Raw genomic sequence first — 25,832 nt, 5'->3', positions numbered from 1 at the left:
AGTACTAGGGCTGCACGATAATATTACAATATTTTTCTAACCCTGTGATAAACATTGTAAAAATAAAAAAAGTTTGAACAAATGATTTAAAAAGCACTTTAGTTTATTCTGCTATTTTTGCATCTGGTTGACAATGAGCCTGCAGATGTTTTACACATGGCGGGTGGTAAATTACTTTCTTCTACATTATAACTTTAGACACAGTAAAACACACAGAAATGCTAAATAAAGTTCTACTTACAATTCAAAGCCTCATCATTGATAGAACAAATAAGTACTGTACTGTACAAGTCTTGTGTCACAATCCAAGATAACTGCTGAATATCTTCTAAATTTACTTAAGATGCGTCTTTATTAAAGTGACAGTGTGCATTTTTCCTGGCAATGGGGGCAGTAGATACCTAAATTGTTGCAAGCAACAGTATTTTTGTGTTGAGTAAGACCTTACCATCAGAAGCACATCAGACTCCCTTTTATCACTGGCAACGAGTAAAGAGGTAAATGTGTAAAACAACATTTAAGAACAATGAAAGTTTTGTAAGCATTTGTTACAAATCAGTAAATGCATTTTGTCCTCACGGGCTCCCTTAGAAGGAAACATGGAGTCTAATATGGCGTCGTCCCGAGACTTAGACCCGCTCCCATGTATTTTAGACCTGATTTTTATGGTTATATGTTACAAAGCCGCCAATATTTTTCAACAAATGTGTATCGTTTAATTTTCAACAACATTTTGATGGATATTTCAAGAAATTAATGGTAAAAACTACACATTGTCTCTTTAAAAGGTTTTCAATGTAACGTCCAACTTCTAATTAGCTTCAAACATTTACGTTTTTAATCAATACCTTACCTGATCAAATAGGTGACGAGTTACCCCCTCTGCTGGGACAAAATCCTCAACAGCTGGCCGAAAGGTCAAAAGTGGTGCTACCTTTTTTCACGTGTAGCTCGAACCAATTGCGGCATCATATATTGGTTTGATACATCAATGGCCAAAACAATTTTGAAAAGCAACTATATTTCGTGATACCGCGTGGTCTGCTTCCACAAAACCGATTAGGAACTATTGTGATTGGTGGATCCTGTGTGTCTGGTAGCCTCAACAATAAATGAGAACACGTGAGTTAGTTTACCGCCATCATCACAGCTAGACCTGTGATGTGACTATAGCGGACACGTACACTGCGGAAATGTAATGAGTTTGACAAAGAGGGGGAAAACATGCTGCTTGGCATGCTGCAGGAGCTAAATTCAACAAAAAGTCAGGAAATGCCCAAATGTGACAGATCTTCAACAATAGCGATTTATTAGGAGTAAGAATGTTGTAATTAGCACATTTGGTCCTTTGACTTTATTTCAAAGGAGTTTTTTTTTTTTTTTTTTTTAACATTAGATTCATCACCACCGAACATAAATTACGCGTGATTTGGTTTTCGGGGGCAGTCAATGGTCGAGCATCTGAAGCTCTTTAGATTTTAACTTTGTTGTCATTAGCAAGATGATGCATTCTCACTGGAGACTGTCTTAAAACCGAACCTATAAATGGAACGGCGTGGGAACAAACCTGAAACAAATGGTCTACAAACACAGTAAATGGACAGAACATTAGGTAACACAGAGGCCTTCTGTGGGAAACATTAAGACTAATTTCTCCAAATGACTTAACTACGTTTACCCGACTGTCAACAGCTACACTTCAGAGGAAATGTGTCCTGACTTTCACTTGTGACCGACAAACAAGGACCGAGTGCCAAACAGCTGAAGTTACAACGTGTAACAGGACAGGAAAAGTCCATCAGGGGAGCAAGGTTTTGAAATCTCATATGGGCATTTCACTTAAGTCAATAATTCGATTAGTGTGCAATGGGCGGAAATGTAATGAGTTTGACAAAGAGGGGGAAAACAGAGCTGCTGCTTGGCATGCTGCAGGAGCTAAATTCAACAAAACGTCAGGAAATCACTGGAAAGACCTCCATTATTATTTTATTCGCTATTCAGTCGTGAACCAATGATAAATTAAAAGCTCAAGCCTCCTGTAGTGATAGAAGCTGTTGTAAATATCCTAAAACCACAGGCAGGAGGGTTTTGTTCTGGTGAAGCTCCCGTAATGTGGACCCATCTGTTCACAGTTTTCTACAAACAAACCCATCCAAATCTCTCACTCACTCACTCACGCACGCACGCACGCACGCACGCACGCACGCACGCACACACACACACACACACACACACACACACACACGCACGCGCACGCGCACACGCACACGCACACACACACGCACACCTCTTCATCCTCTCATCCAATCCAGTCCTCTATTAGTAACAGCTGAGTCCACGCGGGTGTCTTTTCTGGCTTTTGACCATAGCAGCGTGAGATCTGAGCGTCCTAACAAACATCACGCACCTGAGTGACCGAAGGTGAAGCAGGACCCAGAACATGGAAGGAAAAACACTCTGCTCCAGGTCCCATGAGACATCAGGCTAACAAAGAAAATTTCAGCACCCCGTGCTTCCTGTCTTGCATCCTCTCCCAATTCTGCATTCTGGAGGACAAGTGCCCTCAAGGACATTTAGGTACCATAAAGATAATGGCCATTCAGTTTCACACAGAATTCACCTTCGCCAAAGGAAGATAGAGTTTTTAGACAATTCAACCTGAGTCTATCAGTCCAGACCGCATCTGTGGGATGTCCAAACAAGGTTTTAGCACAGTGAGTTACTTTTAAGAATGACCGCTGTTATAAATATTTAAATGTTTATGACAATATGTTCTATATTTTCATAATTTATAACAATTGATACAAAATTAAAAGAAACTGACATTGAAAGGATAGTTTATTACACTGGCAAAAAATATATGTAAGAATTTTGGAGAATTTCACTGAATAAAGTTGTTTTTTTCCCTTGAAATGCTGTGATGGTGTTGACCATTGAAGTAGATATCAGTGAGCACTCATAGCTCTCTTGTGTGTGTGCCTGTGCAAATTGAGTTGGGCTTGCATGATGGCTGATGCAACCCTGTAGCAAAAACCAGCTCTGGAGGTCATCCGCTGCCTCAGCCATTCGGGGCTTCCTCTCCAGGCCTTCTCCATTCCCCCCCACCCCCCACCCCCACCCCATGTGTGAATAAAAGAGAGTGAATCCCACTGGCTGACGTAAATGGACTGTAGCTAACTTGCATCCTGTCTGCACTGGCCAGCAGAGCCGCAGGCCAAACGGCCTTTCCACAGTCCATCTTCATGACTTGCTGGCCTCCCTGAACTACTGAGCCTACTTTCTCTAGACAGACAGGACACATTTACATGCACATCAGAAAACCGAGCTATTGCCCTTAAATAGACTAACTTTGTTTTATGATGTCTGTATTGTCTTGCTGAAGCCGAACTGGTTCTAATCATGCTGAAGCACACAGATAATGCTGCAGGAGCTCAACTTCATCTGCATGTAAACCAAACTGAGCACGCCAGGAAGTGACGAGACCATGGAAGTGGTCTTCTGATATTGTCATCGTCACAAAGTAACACCAACAAACAGTACAGTACATACCAAATAAGCTGTGCTGCAATGTTGTTGTTATCCATTCCTTCGGCCACTGTGCATATCCTGTTTTAACGTTGTCTTCATCACTTACCACCATTTGTTTACCATTTAGGGTGTTTCTCAATGTCAATGAACCTTGCCTTGATGTCTTGGCCCTACCCTGGATGCCTAGGAGATACATCATCAGGAGCCGCCAAGACGTGTTCCATTGTTCCTGTTCTACCGAGGCGTGTGTTCTCTGTTTGTTAGCCGTTTAGCTAGCTGAGCAAGGATACACGGGAGGTGTCTTGCAGCCTAACCTTGGTAAAAAATTACCTAGAATACACCGCAGTATTTTCAAAAGGATGGCGGATCAGAAGCCTGCAGCTACTTTGGGGGCAAATTTCAAGTTTAAACGTAAGACAATTAATTCAAAATGTTTTTTTTTTTTTTTTAGATCCAAAGCAGTTATCTATGTGGTTAGTTGCTTATTAGTTGCAGCTTCGGTGGCTAGCAGGTAGTAACTCACATATTTAATTTAACAAACATATACACAATTTAATAAGTAAAAGGCTTGTTATATATTTATATTGAAACTTTTACGTATAAAATACAACGTTGTCTCCCATGTCACGTGATGTTACGTGACCGCCGTGGAAGCAGCGGTCATGTGATGCAAGTCTGTTCTATTTAACCATTTTCTTTTACCAAGGAAGGACAGTGTCCTCGTAAGCAAGGCGTCTGGCCTCGCAAGACATCGCCTTGCAAGGCCAGGCGCCTTGACATTGAGAAACACCCCTAGTGTTGTTTTAAGCTGAATGGAAGAATGCAATCACAAAAGGGCGCATGTTGCCACCTAGTGTACCGGAGTGGAACAAACTTCAGTTGAGAGTTAGTTTTCTAACCTACATGTAAACTAGGATAAAGGCTCCCAGTTTATAACTTTTAATCAACCTAGATTGATTTAGATGCACATTTAAACGCACTGGCTGACCTAGCCAAAGGGCCTTCACACAGATAGTCCCTGTTTACCCAGCACCAGATTATATTTTTTAAAGATAATTCATTTGAACTCTGTCTTCTTCTCCAAATTGCTATAATCTGATAACATGTCTCCAAGGGAAAGGCGTCACATAGTGAGGGCAATAAAATCTTATTAAATGAAACCATTTAAATTAGGGGTGGGCAATATAAACGATATAAGGTAGAAATGATATAAAATTGGGTAATAATAGAGTTTTTGGTAATATCGCAATACCGCCATAGCACATGACTCCACTAAGATGTGCACCCTGCTGACTTTGGGACAACAGAATGGCAGTGACTGCAAGCATGGAGTGGGTGGAGGAGGAGGCCTATATGCCTCAAGTGGCATATATTTGGCACATGAGGATATTTGTCATTTTGACATATATAAACAGAGGAAAAAATATATCGCAATATATATCGTTACTGCACATGCTTCAGATTATATCGCAATATAGATTTGAGGCCATATCGCCCAGCCCTAATTTAAATTTTGTAAGCCAACAAAATGAACCTTGTTTACTTACTCAATAAGTTTGATGTGTCACATGATCCTCTTCCTATTGAAAATACAAAAGTTGGATTCAAGATGGCCGACTTTAAAATGGCCACCATGGTCACCACCCATCTTGAAAAGTTTGCCCCCTCACATATACTAATGTGCCACAAACAGGACGTTAATATCACCAACCATTCCCATTTTATTAAGGTGAATCCATATAAATGGCCCACCCTGTAGACATGATTTCCATTTGATTTAGAAAATTTCAAGTATTACCGATGGTAGAATTTAATCTTGTGTGCCTTCCATCAATGGGAGGGTTTGTTGGCTAATGCAAACATAAAATACAAGATGAGCCTTCACTGGATAAAAAAAGGAAAAAGTGAAATTTTATATAAAAGAAACTATATTTGTCTGGCGTATGTATGTATGTTTGGAGCAGAACTACAAACATGAACGAGTAATTTTAGCCTCCATTTGATGAGTCAAGATCTAACTTTAAGGATCACAGCGATAGGACAATGTAATGTAAAAAACAATTATTGTTAAATTCATTTAGTTGCATTCCGCTTTGCTATTTTGCTTCAATTTTTTAAATGTCCATCCATCGATTGTCTTCCGCTTATCCGGAATCGGGTCATGGGAGCAGCAGCCTTTCGATAGGCCCAGACTTCCCTCTCCCCAGCCACTTGGGCCAGCTCTTCCGGGGGTATCCCAAGGCGTTCCTTGGCCAGCCAAGAGGCATAGTCCCTCCAGGGTGACCTTCCTACACCTTCCTTTAGGTCTCCTCCTGGTTGGACGTGCCCAGAAAATCTCACTATGTAGGCATCCAGGAGGCATCCTAATCAGATGTCTGAGCCACCTCAACTGGCTCCTCTTGATGTGGAGGAGCAGTGGATCTACTCCGAGCCCCTCACAGATAACAGAGCTTCTCATCCTATCTCTAAGCCCAGCCACCCTGTAGAGAAAACTCATTTCGGCTGCTTGTATCAACTATCTTGTTCTTTCGGTTACTACCCAAAGCTCGTGACCATAGGTGAGGGTAGGAGAGTAGATCGCCTTCTGGCTCAGTTCTCTCTTCACCATAAGAGATTAGTACAATGCCCGCATCACTGCAGAAGTAGCACCAATACGCCTGTCGATCTTGTGCTCCAGATGTCCCTCACTTGTGAACAAGACCCGGAGATACTTAAACTCCTCCACGTGGGATAGGACCTCATCCCTGACCTGGAGAAGGCATTCTAACATTTTCCGACTCAAGACCATGGACTCGGATTTAGAGGAGCTGATTCTCATCCCAGACACTTCACACTCGGCTGTGAAAAGCTCCAGCGAAAGCCGAAGATCACGTTCTGATGACGCCAAAAGGACCACATCATCTGCAAAAAGCAGGGACTCGATCCTTAGGCCACCAAATCTGATCCCCTCAACGCCTTAGCTGTGCCTAGAAATTCTGTCCATAAAAGTATGAACACAATCGGTGACAAAGGGCAGCCTTGGCGGAGTCCAACTCTCACTGGAAACAAGCTAAACTTACTGCCGGTCCCCCTTTTTAAATAGGGGGAACTCCACCCCAGTCTGTCAGTTCAGTGGAACTGCCCCTGATGTCCACTCGATATTGCAGAGCCGTGTCAGCCAACACAGCCCTACGATATACAGAGCCTCAAGGTGCTCTAGGTGGATCTCATCCACCCCCGGAGCCTTTTGACAACTTCAGTGACTTCAGCCCCAGTGATTGGAGAGTCCAACCAATAGTCCCTGGATTCTGCTTCCTCACTGGACGAAGTGCCGATGGGATTGAGGAGGTCTTTAAAGTACTCCGCCAACTGATCCACAATGCCCCGAGTCGAGGTCAGCAGCACATCATCCACAATATAAACAGTGTTGGTAGCACACTGCTTCCCCTTCTGAGGCGCTGGATGGTGGACCAGAATCTCCTCGAAGCTGTGTGGATGTCTTGCTACATTCCATGCCTGGTTTTTTGCCTCCGTGACCACCCGAGCCGCATTCCGCTTGGACTGCTGGTACCTATCAGCTGCCTCTGGAGTCCTTCAGGTCAACAAAACCTGATAGGACTTTTTCTTCAGCTTGACAGCATCCCTAACCACCGGTGTCCATCAGCGGGTTCGGGGGTTGCCACCACAACAGGTGCCGATGACCCTGCGGCCACGACTCTGGGCAGCCACCTCAACAATGGAGGCACGGAACAGGGCCCATCTGAACATGTCCATGTCTATTTTCTATTGACGGCTAATGGAGGAAATAGGGGTAGAAAACCCTTTTCACATTTAGACTGCAAGTGAAACTGATGAATCATATTTCAAAAATAAAAAGTGAAAATATGGTTTCTTAGTGAACTTGGTGTTTAAATAACCAGAAAATGATTGTTAGAAAATCTTGAAGGTTCAGTGAGAAAATAACTGGACTTGTCTTGTATTCCTTGAAGACATTTCACCCTGGACTACTGAGAATCTGCACAAATGTTGTCTAGGAAAGCTTTCTGCTCTCAAGACAACGCCTATTGGCAATAAAAATATAAAGTTTTTTTCAAAAGTACGACTAAATAAGAAATAATTTTTTAAAAGTTATTATGAGCAATGTAGCGTACTTGATATTATTTTTAAAAAGCTGACGGCAGCATGTCCATCCTGGTTAAGCCAGCCAGAAAAGGAGAAATATTTGTAGCATTTACCAACTTGATGAGTAATCATGGTAAATGTTAACCAAAATAATCATACTTACCATATATTTTCGCACAATTGAGCAACCGCTGATTACACCCATTTAATAATAAGATATTTAGGCATTATTTGTAGAGCTAAATTATAGAAATACTTGCACCTGCGCACCTTTTGGAGAAGGATTTGGATCATAATGTGAACATGAAATAGCATAAACACGTATAAAACTTAATTTTTATAAGCAAAAAAAAAAAAACCTAATTTTGTCCAACGTGTGACATAAAAGCGCTTCATTGAGATGATGGATAATAAAAAATTCTGTTTTAAACTTGTAGTACAAAGCTGTGAAGCTATGTAGCTGGTAGCTTCAGAGGACTCCATAGCAGGACACAAAACAGAATTGTGTCTTTTTGGATGAATAATGAACTCTGTTCCTTTGTGCTGGTATATAACAGGTCTGAGTGCTGTGTGGCTTCACCTGTGTGTGAGGCGGTGGGAACGGGGGAGTTGTCAGCACCTCTCTTAATGCCATCTCCATTAGGGGGATCATATTTGTGCCTCAGAAAAGCAGAAAAAAGGGAGCCTGGCTGAGTGGCACACAGGAGCCGGTGGGTTATGCAACGTCACCGAGCAGGAGGGAGCAAACTCAAGAAGTGATGTTATATAACTGACAAGGCACATTCACACAGCAGCACACCGAGCAGCCAAGTGGAAAACAGGGTGCTCGAACACTGGAGGAAAAGTGAGGGCATTGTGTGGATGTTTTGGGATAAAAGCAGGATTAAAAAAAGAAGAGGTGTGTGGGAAATGGAACGCTGGCCCATGCCGCCGGACTGAGGGGGTCGAAGGTAGCCTGTCTCACTAAAACACAAACGTGCTAAGAGACAGAGAGAGCCTTCTGTGAATAGCCATGTCGCATGAAGAGCCTCGTTTTAAATAAAGACGAGCCAGCTCACCCCGTTTCCCCCAATCCGTGCAGTTAGGGAGGAAAAAAACATAAGGAGGAACTCGTGGTCTGGGCTACCACCAAGAGAGTCAGAGGAATAAAAAAAAGTTACTCACAGGAGAGCAGCATTAGGTCCCATTAGCTCCTCATTTATTCACTTATTGAAAAAGGAGCATTGCTTCTGCTTTTCGTCTACAGAACTTAGATGAGTCTGGTGGTTTGGAGTTGGAGATATATTTAACCATGCTGAGGCGTGTTCTGCATGGACTCATGGATTTCTGCTGGTCACGCGTCAGCCAACAGTCCCCTGGGTATTATAAGCCTCTCTGCACCACGACAGATGCGGGGCCACGATGTGGATGCTGGGAATCTGACCAACCGTACACTCGTAGAGCAACCCTGATGTTCACATTCTTTTAATACCAGAGCCAACCATGGATTTCCATTTTTTCCCTTTGCTGCTGTTTATTTGGTTTCTTAAAATACACACCAATCTGAACCTTCAAAACCAGAAGCAACATTTTCCCTTTATTGGCAATAAAACGGAGCTGTCACCGCTTCCCTTTCCAATAAAGCAGCAACGAAAAACCGATCCCAAAAACACTTCTGTAAAATCAGGATGATTCCCATCCAAACTGTGGCTCACCGCCACCTTCTGATAAAACATTTGTTAGTAGATTAAAAAGTTAGGTCTACCACCGAACGCCCCGTGCTCCACAAAGAGATTCCAATAACGGTGGACCAGCTGGAGGACCAGGCGGGATTTGCGGGACAGGCTCTAAATAGCCCTCCCTGAACCGCCACTGCAAAACAGAAAGCAAAAGAGCTAAATAAGAGAGGAAATCAACAATTTCCTCTAGCAATAACACATGTCCCCATTTAGATCAGGTTTAGCTCGTGTCTGCTTTCTGCAGACCTGAAAATTTCCCTTCAGCTCTGGATTTCTCACATCTCTGAGACTGAGAGGAGGGCATGTGTAGGTGGAGCAGCTGAGCTCATTTTACAATCCTTAGCCGTCATTAAACATCATGATGAACAATACTCCCTCACATCCACAGCCTCCCTCCAGATGACCAATATTGTCACCAAGGCCTCCTCTCCTCTCGCTGCTGCTAATTTTAACACACCTTCATCAAATTCATCACTGCCTCCGTCCAGAGCACTCCCCACCCAGTGACACACACCCAAAACGAAAATAAACTCCTCCAGGATGGGCGTAAGGAGCAAAATAAAAGCTCATTGTGTTTAATTTTAGTAAATAAATCTTATTTGTAGATATATTACTCCTGGGACCCACAGGATGAGCAGCAGCTGGGATGCATGCTGCTGCTGCTGTTACACAAGACTTGCATCCACTCACATAATTTGGTTTTGAACTGCGTGAAAAGCTCTGAGGTGAGTATTTATGTTTTCCAGCATGTGACAACAAACACTAGACTACTAAAGGTTCAGCTGCAAAACAGAATGTGTATAAATTCATGTTTACGCTCAAGATGAGATCCTTTAATCCTGTGCTTTGCCCTCAATTTTGAGCAAATCTTAAACCGTAAACATCTGCTGTAACTTATAAAGTGTCGCTATGACCATGTGGGTGCTTTCATTTTTGTCAGTTTTTTCTTAATAAATAAAGATGCAAAATATTTGACTTTGCAGCTTTTCATGTCTCTGGCGCAGCAGGATGTTGTTGCGCTCCTGTCAGTGGACGGTCTCAGCATATGGGGCTCCTGCTCCTGGCAAGGACCTCCATCAGCTACTCACCAAAGCCAACTGTCAAGCTTGGATGTTTACCAAACACAACAAATTAAAAATGGCACAGTTTGGTGTCAAACTAATAATAATAATAATAATAATAATAATAATAATACATTTTATTTCAAAGCGCCTTTCAGGACACCCAAGGTCACTTTACAGAAAAAACTAAGATAAATCATTAATCTAGCAGCACAAACCGAGGATAGAATAGGATAACCAAACACATTTTTCTCTAAAGAAAACTATTTGATTCATAAAATTTGTTCTGATCTTTTGTTTACTTTTTTTTTGCTTATTTATTAACTCTCTGGGCTCTTTCTAGGCTTCTCACAGGTGGCCCATGTGAATTATTCACCTTCCAAAGGACTCTTGTCTAAAAAAAAAAAAGGCAAATTCCAAGGAATGTTTGGAAGTATGTGAAAAATTCCTTTGGAAAACCAGGGTAGTTTTTCACAAAATACACATTATTCCAACAACTAATGTCAGGTATTCAAATGAAAAATGTTACTGCCCTCTTTAAAAGACATAGAGGATGAAATTTTTCCTCCATTAAAAATAACACCTTAAAAATTGTTTATTTACTTATGTTAATTAAACCATATCAACTGCTTAACGAGCGAAGATCTCCGTCAGCTAAAAGTCGTTTTAACTAAACGCAGCGCACAAAGAGGATGCTACTTACCGAAATAAACCGTCTTCTCGCACTTGGGACACTTTGAAGCCATGCTGGAGCGATGTGGGTCGGGTGAACGTGTTTCGTCTGCCCGCTCCGGCTCTTTTCTCCACAGCAAGTGTCCCGCCGCTCAGGAGCTGGAGCATCTATTCAGCCCACGAGTCCTCGTTTACATGGCCACGCCCCCTGCTTCTAAACGCGTCATGACTACTTCATGGACTGTAGGAAATGTTGCCACATTGCATAGAAAAGATAATGGCTGATATTCTCTCTCTCTCTCTCTCTCTCTCTCTCTCTCTCTCTCTCTCTCTCTCTCTCTCTCTCTCTCTCTCTCTCTCTCTCTCTCTCTCTCTCTCTCTCTCTCCCACACACACACACACACACACACACACACACACACACACACACACACACACACACACACACACACACACACACACACAGATATAAATAATGATTTAATTAGTTTGCTGCTTATTAAAAAATTCCCAGCAAAAATGAGTTATAGATGTAAATATTTAACTAGAAATTTTTGACTGAAGATTACCAGATTAAGGTACATTTTTTAATATATTTTTCTATCTAAAAAGTATGCAATAATCTAAAATTATCATAATTTTCTGTTACACACTTAATCTTATCATTTATTCTGACCTTTTTACAAACATTTTGCTCAGAGTTCTGACTTTTAAAATGTAGCACGATTAAAGTGACTGTGTGTATTTTCCCCAGCGATTGGGAGCAGTACATACCTAAATCACTACAAGCAAGCAGTATTTTTGTGTTCAAGTTATACCATACCAACAGATGGCCATTAGGGTTAAAAATCCCTGGGAGTGCAATTTTCAAACGAATACCATTTCTGATCATTCAATCTCCAGCAAAATGATGCACATCAGACTCAATTTCATCACTTACGAGCAAAGAGGTAAATGTGTAAAACAACGTTCATGAATGGCAAAAGTTTTGTAAGCACTGGTCACAAATCAGTAAATGCATTTTGTCCTCATAGGCTTCCCTAGAAGAAAACATTGTGTCTAACATGGCATCGCCCAAAGACAAATGGTGTTTCTCAATGTCAAGAGCCTCGCTTTGGTCTCACCCCGGTTCCCTAGGATATACGTAATCAGGAACCGCCAAGGCGTGTTCCAATGTTCATGTGCTACAAAGGTGTCTGTTCTCTGTTTGTTAGCCATTTAGCTAGCTGACCAAGGATACATGGGAGGTGTCTTGTCGCTTGGCCTCAGTCAAAAAAATTCCCAGCATACATTGCGATATTTTCAAAAAGATGGCGGATCAGGAGCCAGCAGCTACTTCTAGGGCAAATTTCCAGTTTAAATATAAATTAAATAATTGTAGCTATCGGGTCTAATATCTAAAATGCTTTTTAGATCCAAAGCAGGTCTGTGGTTGGTTAGCTGCTTAGTAGTTGCAGCTTCAGTGGCTAGCAGGTGGTAAGTCACTTACATATTTATTTAACAAATATACACACAAATAAAAACTAAAAGACTCGTTATACTTATATGTATAAAATATAACTTTGCCTTATGTGTCACGTGACATGGCAGGTGCCTTGACATTGACAAGCACCCTTAGACCCTCTCCTATGTATTTTAGACCTGGTTTATGGTAATATGTTATTAAGCCGCTAAAATTTTTCAACCACAACTCATTTAAATAATTTTCAACAACATTTTGACGGATATTTCCAGAGATTAATAGTAAAAATTACACATTGTCTCTTTAGTGGTTCTTGAGTTATTTTAAAGAAATAGACTGTAAATTTGCTTTTTACTGATAACACAATATGAGTGATTGGATGTGTTGTAGGAGTGTCCTTTAATATTATCGCTTTCTGAAAAAAGAAATATCAGTTGCTGCATGTTAAAGTCATTCATCTTCATGTGGAAGATGAAATGGCAACATTTCACTAATCAACATTTAAATAATTTCAGGCGCCTTATTTACTAACATGCCACTACATTTATCAGATATCTGTTTTAGTGTTTAAGGGTGATAACCTCTTGAGAAGAAAGAAGCAAAACGTCTAAATCCTGGAGGAAATCCTATAGAAAGTGCTCAGTCTCAGATTAGCCATTTAGCAAAGTTTTGTTTTAGCAATAATCTAATATTTTACTTGTGATTTAATAGAATTTTAATATTTTAGAGATATTTAACTATTTTTAGCAGAGGGCTTTTATTTACATGCTCAGATATTGCTATTTGGTTCAAATTAGGCATTTTTTCTTAAATAACTTGTCATGTAATGTTATTTTATGTGCTCTTTGTTTTTTTTAGAGTCAAGCAGGAAAGCAGCATGTCTGCCATAGCCAGGAGAAAACAGGCGGGAAATATTTTGTTGGCCAAGTGGTAGAGCAGTCCTCTGGAGCAAATGCACTCCCACTTCCTTTCCTCCCTCTTCCGTTCGAGGAGCAGGCAGCATTCAGTTAGATCACAATGCTCCCTTTCAGACTGGTAGGAATTAGTAAGGGAAAAGAAGATGCTGAAACGTGGATGGGCTGGATCAGCTTTCCACTTAGGAGGCTGGCTGGCTTCACAACAAATTAGGCATACAGAGAGAGAGAGAGAGACAGAGAGAGAGAGAGAGAGAGAGAGAGAGAGAGAGAGAGAGAGAGAGAGAGAGAGAGAGGCAGTTAGAAAGCAGATTGTGAGTTTCTCACAGTCCAGCATCACATGATGTGACTACTGGATTCACTTAGGGCCAATAAAAGAGCTGACGAATTTCCTCCATTAGAGAGTCTGCATCTTTTCACTGAGTCTTTTGAGAGTGGATGAACTAAGATCCTTCACACGTTGGAGCTGTCTGGTCTGTCTGCCTGCTGACACAGAGCAGATCCTGATGCAGGAACAGCCACCTTGAGATATTTCCCACATCTGTGTAACGGCTGATTAACAGCCGTCAGCGAGCGTGCACACAGCCACTTCCTCCTTATCTCTGAGCTCACGGTTCTAAAAAGATCTCAGACTAACTAACGGCCAACAGGAGACTCAAAGGACTCAAGGGCAGGACTGGGCGGTGGCAGTAGATAAATGTGCGTGTGTGTGTGTGTGTGTGTGTGTGTGTGTGTGTGTGTGTGTGTGTGTGTGTGTGTGTGTGTGTGTGTGTGTGTGTGTGTGTGTGTGTGTGTGTGTGTGTGTGTGTGTGTGTGTGTGTGTGTGTGTGTGTGTGTGTGTGTGTGTTGTTTGCTGTGGCTGCAGGTTTGTTGTCTGTTCAGCTTCAGATCTGCTGAGAGGAGACCAAATCTACTCTTGAGTGAACTGGAAGTATAAGCAAGGCTGAAAATGAAGGGCCAGGATTTTCTAAAACAGTTCAACTCATCAAATCAAAATAAATGAAGGGTGAAATTCTATAATATCCATCTTTTAAAAAGGGAGTTTAATGTTCTTTGCATTTTTAAAAGTGGGAATCTCAAAGTCTTTCACTTCTTTAATGAAAAGTGGGAAGGCAGATAGTTTTAATCTCCAAACCAGGAAAATTATACAGGCACAATATTGGGAAGACTTTAACAGAATTATATTATTCCCAGCAGACATTTCTCTGGAATTGGATTCATTGTTGACTACATGTCAAGTCCAGCACAGAGGGAAAATATTAAGCTGCTTTATGCACAAATGACAAGGACTGCCCCTTTACTCACAACATTAGAAAACCAGCAAAACATCATTCTGGAAATGTTTAAAATTAAAACAGTTTTAAAGTTCTGACAGCTCAGGCAGGCAGAAAATTGGATCTGGGAGTCTACTCCTGTTTTGTATTTAACTTTACTGAGTTTATCCATTCCAGCTCCAACAGTGGACAGGCAGAGAGAAACTAAATATAAAAAAGAAAAATAACAAAGAAATTAAGTGAATAACAACGATAATGGCACATTTACTTACTCAGACATACATTTTGGAGGTTCATATTGTGAATATGTGGTTTTGGTCATCATAGGTCTACAAGGAACAAGATGCCTGCAAATGGATTAACTGCTAAAATCAACGTTTTCAAAAGACTTCCACCCTGAGCCGGTTTGATCTGAGGTTTCTGATTAAATTCAATTCAGTTTATTTGTATAATGCCAAATCACGATAAGAGTCGTCTCAAGGCACTTCACAAAGTAAACGTTCCAATTACAGTTCAGTTCATTAAGCCAATTAGTGAAATGTTTCCTATATAAGGAACCCAGCAGGTTGCATCGAGTCACTGACTAGTGCCGGTGTCTTTACAGCAATCCTCATACTAAGCAAGGATGCAGCGACAGTGGAGAGGAAAACTCCCTTTTAAATGGAAGAAACCTTACATATACCAAGTCTTTCTATGGCTCCATTGTGATTTCTTAGTAAATGTTCTATTTAGTAAGAGTCAAACTTTATTGTCGTTATCTTAGTGAATCTATATTTAATTCAGCAGGTAAACTAGTAGTAGCACATTTTATGTCAAAGAAAGAAAAATGTTATTATCAGGAGAGGGAGAATGTTTGAGTTGTTAGCAGCAGTGTTCAAGCTGATGAGGCTACCACAGCTCAGCAGAAAATCATTGTAGCTTCTTCTGGGGAGAAAAACACTTAGAGGGGAAATAAAGTTAGCAGCTGAAATAGCAGGAAATAATGGAATTAGAGAGAAAGGAGAAGAAAGTAGTAGAGTGTGTCTAAGCCTATAGCAGCATAACTACAGAGATAACTGGATAACCTAGCCTTTTAGTTGGAGGCAGGGCAAGGGAGAGCCGTCCTTACCGACTGTATTCTCCACTGTACACTCCACCTCCCTCTACTCCCCCACTAGTCTTAAAACTACACAAGGTGTCTGCCTCACGGTCTAAAGCTGGGAGCTGGTTCCACAAGAAAGGAGCCTGATAGCTAAAAGATCTGCCTCCCATCCTATTTTTAGATATTCTAGGAGCCACTAGAGAAGCGAGGGACTCTAGGGAAACAGGAGTAGACATATTTAGGCCAGTGTTTCTTTTTTTTTCTGGAGTTTAGTTCAGAACTTGCTCTTCTAGAGCTGATCAAGTATGTCGTCCACCAGGGACAGATAGGAGGAAAGAAAAAACGAAAAGTAGAAAATGAAAGGGCTTTAGAATACGTCACTAGTGTACTGTTATAGCGTGGCAACGTTTCTGTCATTGTTTATATTTTAAAAAGTTTTGCTGATGATAATCTATTGGAAAGACAAAAATTGGAGGCTTAAGAAGACTTTTAATTTGTCTTAGTCTGCAGGGACATGAGCTTACGTTTGGCGAGCACTTTCCTTTAGCAAACTGGGATTAGTGGGAGCTCATCAACATATAAAACAAATGCTGTCTTGAACAATTAGAAGCTGTTCATTTCAGAATCTGTACACTCAAGAGATTTCTCCTTTTAAATGCATGTTTAAAACATCCAGCAACCAGGATTTTCCTAAACAACCCAAACAAAGAGATGTCTGGAGAAATGACTCAGCCAGTAAGCTAACACATTTAAAAGTAAACCACTGTTAGAAAACTTTCTATTGATTCTGCTGCATTAAAAAAACACTGTTTAAAACATTTATTACAGCATTAATTATGTGTCTACATAAACCCTGAAGAATAAATTAGCACTAATCTGAGCGGAAGCTGTAAACATCGTCCTCATGCATTACTTATAAAGAGTTTAACCAATGTGCTTCAATATAATGTGGGTGTAGTTTGTTCTGGTGGGCTGAAGGAGGCAGAGAATGCATGACAGCTAGCTGTCAGGTTTTGGTGGAAATGAAGGAAAACGAGGAACTTAAGTAACACTATAGAGCACTTAAAGTTGATTAGAATGTGTTTAAATCTGTAATTTTACCATGTTATTGGCTGCTAGTTCTTTGTTCTGATTAACACAAATGACCCAACAAGCTGCAGACGAGCGTTTCTGAATTCCAGCAGGACACCTGTCTTTAACACGACTCGCTCCTAGACGCATCACACCACAAGGTCAAACAGGTGCTGCCTATGGCCCCAGACAGTAAACATCCCACCCTCACGTTTTTTCCTCCCTGCACCCCTCAGTCTATAAATTCCCACAAACTCACTCATTAACACCATACAGATTCAAAATGCAGCAATATCGACCACATCCATGTGTTGTGAGTAGCATGCTGAACAGCCGACTCGACAACAGCCTGGCCGACGCAGGAAACCCGACCACAGGCCTGGCTTTAAAAGACCTCAGAAAACTATGGCTTTTCCTTAAATTGTGAGCACATCTGCTCTTTTGAGCAACACTTGCTCACTCCTTTTGTGTCAAACAGAGGAAAAGCAGCTCAAATCAATTATTCCAACATTCCCAGAGAACACTTTTAAAAAATGGTCTATTGAGAGACAGAAGCCTGTTTTTAATCACCACTACTGGGAGCAGATAATAGACCATAAATTACGCTGAATTTACACTTTATCCAATGAATACGTCCCAAGAGAAAGATTCAGGTCTCGCAATGGGAAGTCATGTTTTTGCTTTTCTGTTGCTGAACCACACTACAAGTAAGAAGTAAAAAAATAGTCCCTCTGCAAACCAGTAATCCAATAATCCAACCCCATTTGGTCTCAGGGCAGAGTGTCAAAAAAGATTCTGGGATTCAACAGCAACATGGTTAAATGCAAGGTTCAAAGTCAGTAGATTACATTAGATTAGAAAGCTTTATTGGCATTATACAACAATCAATCAATCAAAGATACTTTATTCTTTATTAATCCCAGAGGGAAATTAGAGTTTCAGTACACACAATTCTGAGATCAGACAACAGGCAAAGACACATGACAAGAATTGGTGACTGTGGTCATTCACAACCCGAGTCGCACGTGCTCAAACGTGCTGCTGGCATAACGGAATTGCAAAGGCTACTTAAAGGTGCTGGTCAACAGAAATGGTCACAACTAGCTACATCAAAAAATGTTGTGCCCAAAATCACAATATGTAATTCATCAGCACTGAATGTGTATATACCGAATCTTAGCTCACAAGCTCTGCAGTCGACTGAGTTGTAGCCATTTTTACGTTTTCTAAAGTTGATACACTTCGGCGGCCATCTTGAGTTGGCTTTGCTCCAACGCAGCTGAACATGCACTAGCAGCGATTGCTTTCCAAGAGTTTCATTAAAATTCGTCCAGCGCTTTGTGGGATATTTTGCTAGCAAACACAGATGCACTCGGAGACACCTGAAACCTTTAGAATCTTGTAAGAACATTTACCGTAACTTTTGTAATAAAATCAGCTGACAGGACTCCAGGTTTTAAATTGACCTATGTGAGAAGCCTTGTATGAGACTTTTATGATGTGCTAGAACTGATTTAATGTGTCTGCATCACTTCCAGCCAAACACCTCTTCTGAACATATGCAGAGCATGACTTCAGCCACAGAGTGGCTTTTACAGACTAAATAAGTTTATTAGCAGATCATGGCAGTGGTTTGAAGCGTGGGCAGGCAGAGTGCTCATGTGTTTTTGGCCTTGGACAGTCAATTCCTAAGTATTTGAGTCCCTTCAGGCCTGTGGACGAAGGAGGGGGTGAATTTGAATCCACTGAATGCCTTATTCAGTGACAAGGGTGTATTATTTTACTTGCCTTAGCTGATCATCAAGGCTCCAGTTCACTCACTTCTACTGCATCTGCATCAGATTTAAGAGCTTATTTTTAGGAAAGTAAGCGTATCACCCCCCCCCCCCCCCCCCCCCCCCCAAATGATGTTTGTTAGTGCTTCAAAGTTTTGGGAAGACATGTGGCACTTGGAGGCGTGGCACTGGTGCCGATCCCAGAGAGGGCCTCTGTGGAGAGGGTGTGGTGGCAGCTGGCAGAAGGTTTGGGATGTTTTGATCTCTTCAGTGACCCACCCTCGTAGTGCTCCCTTTCACTTCTAAAGGAATCATGCAAAACCCTCTAAACACATAGCGGTTGCTAATTCTTGTATTAGGATAAAATGCAGAAATAACACAAACACCTTTTCTAAGAGTGCTAACTGCATCTCTTTTTTTGCCTTTTGCTATTCATGCAGTTTTATGGCATGCGAGGCCCTGAATGTCTGAGTAATCAAGGCTTTTCTGTTGGCGTGGCAGTGTGTTGTTGGAGTGTAACTGACTACGGATCAATAAGTCTGATCAGGGATGCATTTGTCCCACATATAGTACTCAGCAGATAGGTAAATGTGCTGTGTGAGCTTCAGTCAGCAGACAAATTGTCGGTTTTGCACAAACTGGTCTCATCTTTCTCCTCACAAGTAATTCCTGGTGAATAATTTTCACAATTTTATGTTATGTAATTAAACTCCACAAGTTTCAACTCCAGTTTTAGCTGCATTGGACTTTTATTTACCACTCATCATTAGTTTTCTCTGCAGGTGTAACTGTCTGGTTTTTATCTAAATGAATCACCAGCAAAAGAAACAGCAGCATATGCACCAGTCTCCTTTGCAGATGCACTTAACTCACAAATGGGCCATTCCCATCTGTACCGGGTCGGCCCGGGCTGGGTAGCGCTAGGTTGTTTACATATCTGGGTGGCCTGGTATTTTTCCGGGCCAACCAAGGCTCATTCTCAGCCCTCTTCTCGAGGGGGTCTGCTTCAGGCCGACCAGGGCCAACACACCCACTGTTGACAGCAAATTCACACCTTCCAGTAGAGCAAGCCTCTGATTGGTGGGTAGAATCAGCCCACATGGACTTAAGGCAAGGATGTGTGGAATCAACCGGGCCAGGCTGGGGCCGACTGGGGCTACCCGGCCCGGGCCGACCCGGTACAGATGGGAATGGCCCAATAGCAATAACATTACACGTACATAATAATAATCCTCTGAAGAAGTATTTTTTAGATCTGCAGCAAAAAAAGTGCCTTTAAATATTCATCACTTCAAAAGCATCAACATAAATGTCAACAGATGCGGCTTTGTGCCCAATTCAAACACGACACAACCTCCAGTAATAATTATTTAGTAACTAATGATGCACCGATATGAATTTTTTGGGTCAGTACCGATATCCAATATTAAGATCACTGCTATGGCTGATAACCGATATTTGCCGATACCGATATACTGACGTTAATGCTTCTAAAATCAGCAGATTTTGTTTAGAAAAAAAATCATGAAAGCTGAATTTACATTATTATGTACAGACACCACACGCATTTACACTTCTGAGATGATTACATTCACTGTCACATGACTAAACAATTACACATCACCCCCCTCACCCTCTGAAACAGGCAAACAAGTTGAGACAAGATGAAAAAAATATTGGTTGTTAATATCGGCCCGGTTTTATTTATCGGACCGATACCGATATGTTAAAAAAATAACTAACATCGGCCAATACCGATATTAAGGCCGATATATTGTCCACCCCTATCAAAAACTTAAGAACTCTCACAGATTTGTGTTTATATGTAACTTAGTAATTATTGATTGTGCCACATGTGTGTCAAGGAAATAAAAGGGTCTAACTGGCTGTTTACCTTTTATGCACATAAAGTACACATCTGACACCTGCATACTGACTTTATCTTCACCGATAAAACAACTATCCCTGTCGAAAAGAATCTGAAACCCAGTCTGTCATTTAGACACCATTTGTCATTCCTGCAGTGCCTTTCTGCATGTCTCCAAGCTTCCCCCACATGGTTCAAACCAACTGCAGGATTCTCTGAGAGGATGGAGACGCTTGATGATTCACCAGCTGTTTCTGCCCCCAAAATGTGAAACTTGTCTCGGGTATTTTGAGCACTGGGTTGAGGGCGGAAACGCCGTGACAGGATTCCCCTGCGAGGTGGGACCAGGGACGAACAAAAGACGTCTTTTAGAGTGAGACAGATTTCACTGTCCGCATCCATATCTGAGTGACTTTCATCTTTTCTCTTCTTTTTCATTCTGTGAAGGTCAGAGTATCAATAACACAAGAGACTGTTGTTAATCTCTCTGGATTATTGCCAAGGGTTCTGATCAGATTCAGGTAGATGGCAGAATAAAGAGAATTCTCCCAAAAGCAGCAAATAACTGACAACTAAGTAAACTTTAATTATAGCAATTTGACAACTTGAATCAAATTTGTAAACATGGTTTATCTAAACGTCTAAAACATGTTTTTTTCTGATTCCTGCATTTCTAGTCTTTTTGTGTCTCACTGCATGATTTCTTTGATGGAGCAAATGAAGTCAGAAAAAATCCTTGTGGATGATGACCCCTGCTGGTATATTTGAGTCCCTGCAGTTTACTTATTTTTTGGAAGGGCTTTGCAACACTCTAGGCTCACTTTCTGATTTAAATCTTGAATTTATGATTTAAATTGTCAAAATATAATTACATTATTATATTCAATCTATGTCTTTGTCAAAATAAAAAAGTATTTGTCTTAAATGGGTAAAACCAATGTATTGGCTCCCTCTGTTGTTTATCATTGAAAGAGCAAGCTTTTGACTGGATGGTCATGAAACGTTACCTGGATGCTCTTCGTTAAAGTGACAAAGTGTAGTTTTTACCACGAATCTCTGGAGATATCCATTAAAATGTTGTTAAAATGAAATAAGTGATGCTCAGTTATTGAAAAATATAACTTTGTAACATATAACCATTAAAATTGGGTCTACAATACGTGGGAGCGGGTCTAACACTCTGGGGGATGCCATATTGGACGTGATATTTCCTTCTACATGAGCCTGTGAGGACAAAACACATTTACTGATTTGTGACAAACGATTACAGGAATTTCACCTTTCATAAACATTGTTAACACATTTTATCCCTTTGCTCGTTGCCAGCTATGAAAAGGGATCTGATGTGCTTGTCATTTTGCTGAAGGTTGAACTTAAGTAGCCTAGCGAACTAGACCAAATTCTTGCTTTGCAAAGAATGGTCTAGGCAGGCTCCATTGGAACCTCAGCAGCTCCTACCAGGACTCTGGCTAGCCAATCACAGCTCTCTAGAGGGGTTTCAAACACATAAAGAGCTGTGATTGGTCCATAATGGTGGGCCAATCATAGTGCTCTATCTGCTTAGTGAACAAATCGCAGAGCTTTATCTGCTTTGTGGGCCAATCAGGGCACTCTATATGCCTGGTGGGTGGGATGATCCAACAGAGTGAAACAAGAGTATGTCACATTCATTGTCCAGTAGCATGCGGAGATCATTTGAAAGACAACGGTAGAACCCGCCCCACAACCGAGAGCCGTCAATGGAGCATGGACAGACTAAATAATACATTTATTTAGTCTGGCTTGCCAGGCTAGAACTGAAGTATTTGCTCAAAAATTTCTCTCCCATGGATTTTGACCCTAATGGGTATCTGTTGGTAAGGTCTTACTCAAACACAACAATACTTCTTGCTTGCGATGATTTAAGTATGTATTACCTCCTATAACCCCACACACCCCCACCCCACACACACACACACACTAGGGGTTGCATGACTTAATTTTTTTTAAAGTCGACAGTCAAGTAATGAAAATCGAGTCGACTTCGACTAGTCGTTGATGACATCATACACCTGAAGCAGCACGGGGGGGGGGGGGGGGTGTCGGTAGGTTCGCTGGAGTTTTTGACAATTTAAATTGCGCCCACATTTTCTAAGTTAACACATCTCTTTTAACAACGGTAGTTTCTGCGACCTACTTCAGCCCTCTCCCCCTGCGCAGCAGCCGCAAACTCACTGATGCGCCTGCAGCCTTTCCTGCTGCTCTAAACATTAAAATAATTATTTCATTTTCTGTTCCTCACTTCTGATTATCTTCAGTGGTGTCTGTTTGTTGCAACCACCAGGTACAAAAACTAACTTGTTTTTATTTGACTATTTTTCTGTCCTGTCTGTTTATTATCTTCCTGTATTTCCTCCCAATCCTAAAGAAAAACTGCTACCTGGGTTCATATATATTCACCTTATGAGGTACCTTTGAACTGCAGTTCTAAAAGATCTACCGACCGCAAAAACAGCGGAGTGCCGCTGCTCGCCGGCCGACTACAACGGGACCGTTTTTGCTGCAGAGTTCGTGCCGGAGCGGAGATAGTGGAATTTTGGAGGTGCGTCACCGGAGGACAAAACAGGTGATGCGCCTCGCTCCACAGCAGCGAAACGCATCAGGCACAAATAACAGACAGAAAACATTAAAGGAAATGAGCCGACATAAACGATCGCGTGTTTAATTTGTTTTTGAGGTGGTGACACTTGATTTGGCGGTGCTCAGGACGCAAATGTCTGGAGCGCGTCAGCGATCAGAGCTTTGCATGCACAAACCGGTTAAGATTAGGATGGGGGTGAGGGGAAGGTAAAATTACAAGAGGGAAAAGGTCACAATTTGGTTAAATGTCCGTTTTACCGCCGGTGTCAGTACGGACGCTCTGGCACAGCGTGTCGCCTCCGCCTCCCGTGGCGCAGGGGCTCATCACCTGTTGTCTTTTCCGAGGACTGCATCTTGTCAGTCATTATCACGTGACAGCGACTAGTCGATGACAGGCATAAAAAGTCACTACAGAGCCCTGAAGTCGACTAGTCAACTAGTTCATACAACCCCTAACAGACACACACACACACACACACACACACACACACACACACACACACACACACACACACACGCGCGCGCGCTCACACACACACACACACGCGCGCGCGCACACACACACACACACACACACACACACACACACACACACGCATGCAAACCTTTTCTGTAGCAACTGTTATTCGGCTACTTCAAAACATCCACTATTCCAAACCATTTCTACCTCTAACATTTTTTTCCAAACCTGAGCTCTCTTAAAGACTAATTTCTAACGCTGTCCATCTTAACCACTTTTGACATGTTCAGTTTTACAACCTCATCTTTTTAAATTTGCAACACCATTTGCAACATCTCATGACTACAACATGTAAACCCTCAGTTTCACTTTTGCAGCTCTTGTTCTGACGCAAGTCACCCCCGACCCTGCAGTGGTGAAACTTTACAACAGTGTTCTGATCAATGATTGTTACCTCTGACATGTGGCGTACCTCAGGGATCTGTTATTGGCTTCGTTACAGAGATAAAGACATTCACTTGCACATTCTATCACTTTATACTGATGATACTCACACTTATCTGTTTACTAAGCCTGATGATTGTGTAAATACAATTCTTCATAAAACCAGGAAGTGGATGGCTTCACTTTTCGTTCAGGTAAGGTTCGAATAAAATTTCATTTTTGTCCAAACTCCATTTCTATAGTTTCTCTCACTGTTTGCACCAAATCATCTGAAAAACAACCCCCAAAGTGTATGGGCTATCTTTTTAACAAACATGTCAAGCCTGTAGATGTGGACTTCCACTTTAGATAAAAGGGCCCAAAAATTCAGTTTCCTTTTCAGCAATTAGACACGGTGCTTCATGCCTGTGTGTAATCACATATAATCTGCTGTAACTCTGCTTTAGGGCTCGGCAATACGGCCTAAAATAAACATCACAATATATCCAGGAGTTCACTTTGATAACGATAAATGGACTACAACTACATATTTGCGCATAAATAAAAGCTGCCCACTAGATGGAGCTGTCACGTGTCATGTGACTCCAGATGGAACAGCTTCTTAAAGGGACATGAACCTCACAACCCACACACATCTTTCTATTTGTTTTATTACTGAATTTTTGGCATGGGAAAAATTATATCGGTTAGAGTCAGAAATTTCGATAAAAATTAATTTTCGATTTATTGCCCAGCTCTGTTTATCCTTGTTTAAACCAAGACTCCCTATTTAGTCCAAACCTCATCAGCAAGACCACATTTTGCTCTCAAATCTTCCTCATTCTCACCTCACTACACTGGCTTCCTGTAGAGTTCACGTTTCATTTTAAACTCCTCTACAAAGCGCTGAACCATTGAACCCTCTAAGGTTCTCATCAAGTCCTCCAAGTTGCGCAGGGGTCTTTGCGTTCTTTGATCAGGCTCTTAGAATATGGCATCACCCTCATGTAGAAGTCTGATTAGCAAGCTCTCTAGAGTTTTTAAAATCACAACTAATTTTAAAATTCAAGTTTGATTTTTGCATTTTTTTTATTTACACACATGCATTCTGTCTGGCTTTTATAGGATTTAATTCGTCTGCCTTTCCAGGTTCTCTTCCACCTGCTCCCACTGCAGCCAACAATATTGTCTGAAACATGGTCCATGGGGATTCCTGCTTGACCTCATCACCAAATAAAATGAACTGTGCGACCCTACTGAGTCTATTAGTATTCTAGGTATAAATGCAGGAATGGTGGGATTTATAACAGTCATTTGTATCATTAAAACCAAAATTGTTGATTTCACAGCCACTATAATTCAGTTGTACAGCATGATTCAACATGTGCAGAACATGTCATAATTAGACTAATACAGTTCAGGTCAACATGCACCAATATAGTTATCATTCCTTTATAAAGTGCCCTCCAGTGAGCTATGTCACAGGTTGCTCTATAATAAAAGTAATTAGGCTTTTCATTCAGTTAATCAAGAATATTCTCTGTGAGGTGTTCAGGAGAAAGTGCCACGACAATGGCCTTATTTCTAACCCTTCCTTCTTACACCCACCAGAGAGAGATCTGTGGAAGCACATTCAGTGGCATGTGATGCTTCTTCAGGGATACAGTCCTAATTGATTTCCTTTGTGTCTTTGTCTCTCCCGTGCATCTCTAGCTGCAACGTGTTGGAGAAGAGGGAAGGGAATTCATCCAAGGTCATCTTCCAGGATAGCAAATAAAAAAGTTTCAGAAGATTTGCTGAGTTTTG

The 25,832-nt window shown here is 41.4% G+C and overlaps 1 protein-coding gene across 1 annotated transcript in view; it reads right to left on the bottom strand.

The window, feature by feature from the left end:
- The window catches only part of crip2 (cysteine-rich protein 2), a 31,132-nt gene extending 19,862 nt beyond the window's left edge, over positions 1–11,270 (bottom strand). The window contains exon 1 of the mRNA XM_015969589.3: positions 11,112–11,270. Coding sequence (XP_015825075.1) covers positions 11,112–11,154 — 43 coding nt within the window. The 5' untranslated portion in view covers positions 11,155–11,270. The remainder of the gene's footprint in view (positions 1–11,111) is intronic.
- Positions 11,271–25,832: the final 14,562 nt, after the last annotated feature.

This window comes from Nothobranchius furzeri, chromosome 18, assembly GCF_043380555.1.
Source record: "Nothobranchius furzeri strain GRZ-AD chromosome 18, NfurGRZ-RIMD1, whole genome shotgun sequence".
Taxonomy (NCBI): domain Eukaryota; kingdom Metazoa; phylum Chordata; class Actinopteri; order Cyprinodontiformes; family Nothobranchiidae; genus Nothobranchius; species Nothobranchius furzeri.
Note: the sequence above shows the minus strand (reverse complement) of the source record. Positions and strands in the feature narration are given on the sequence as shown.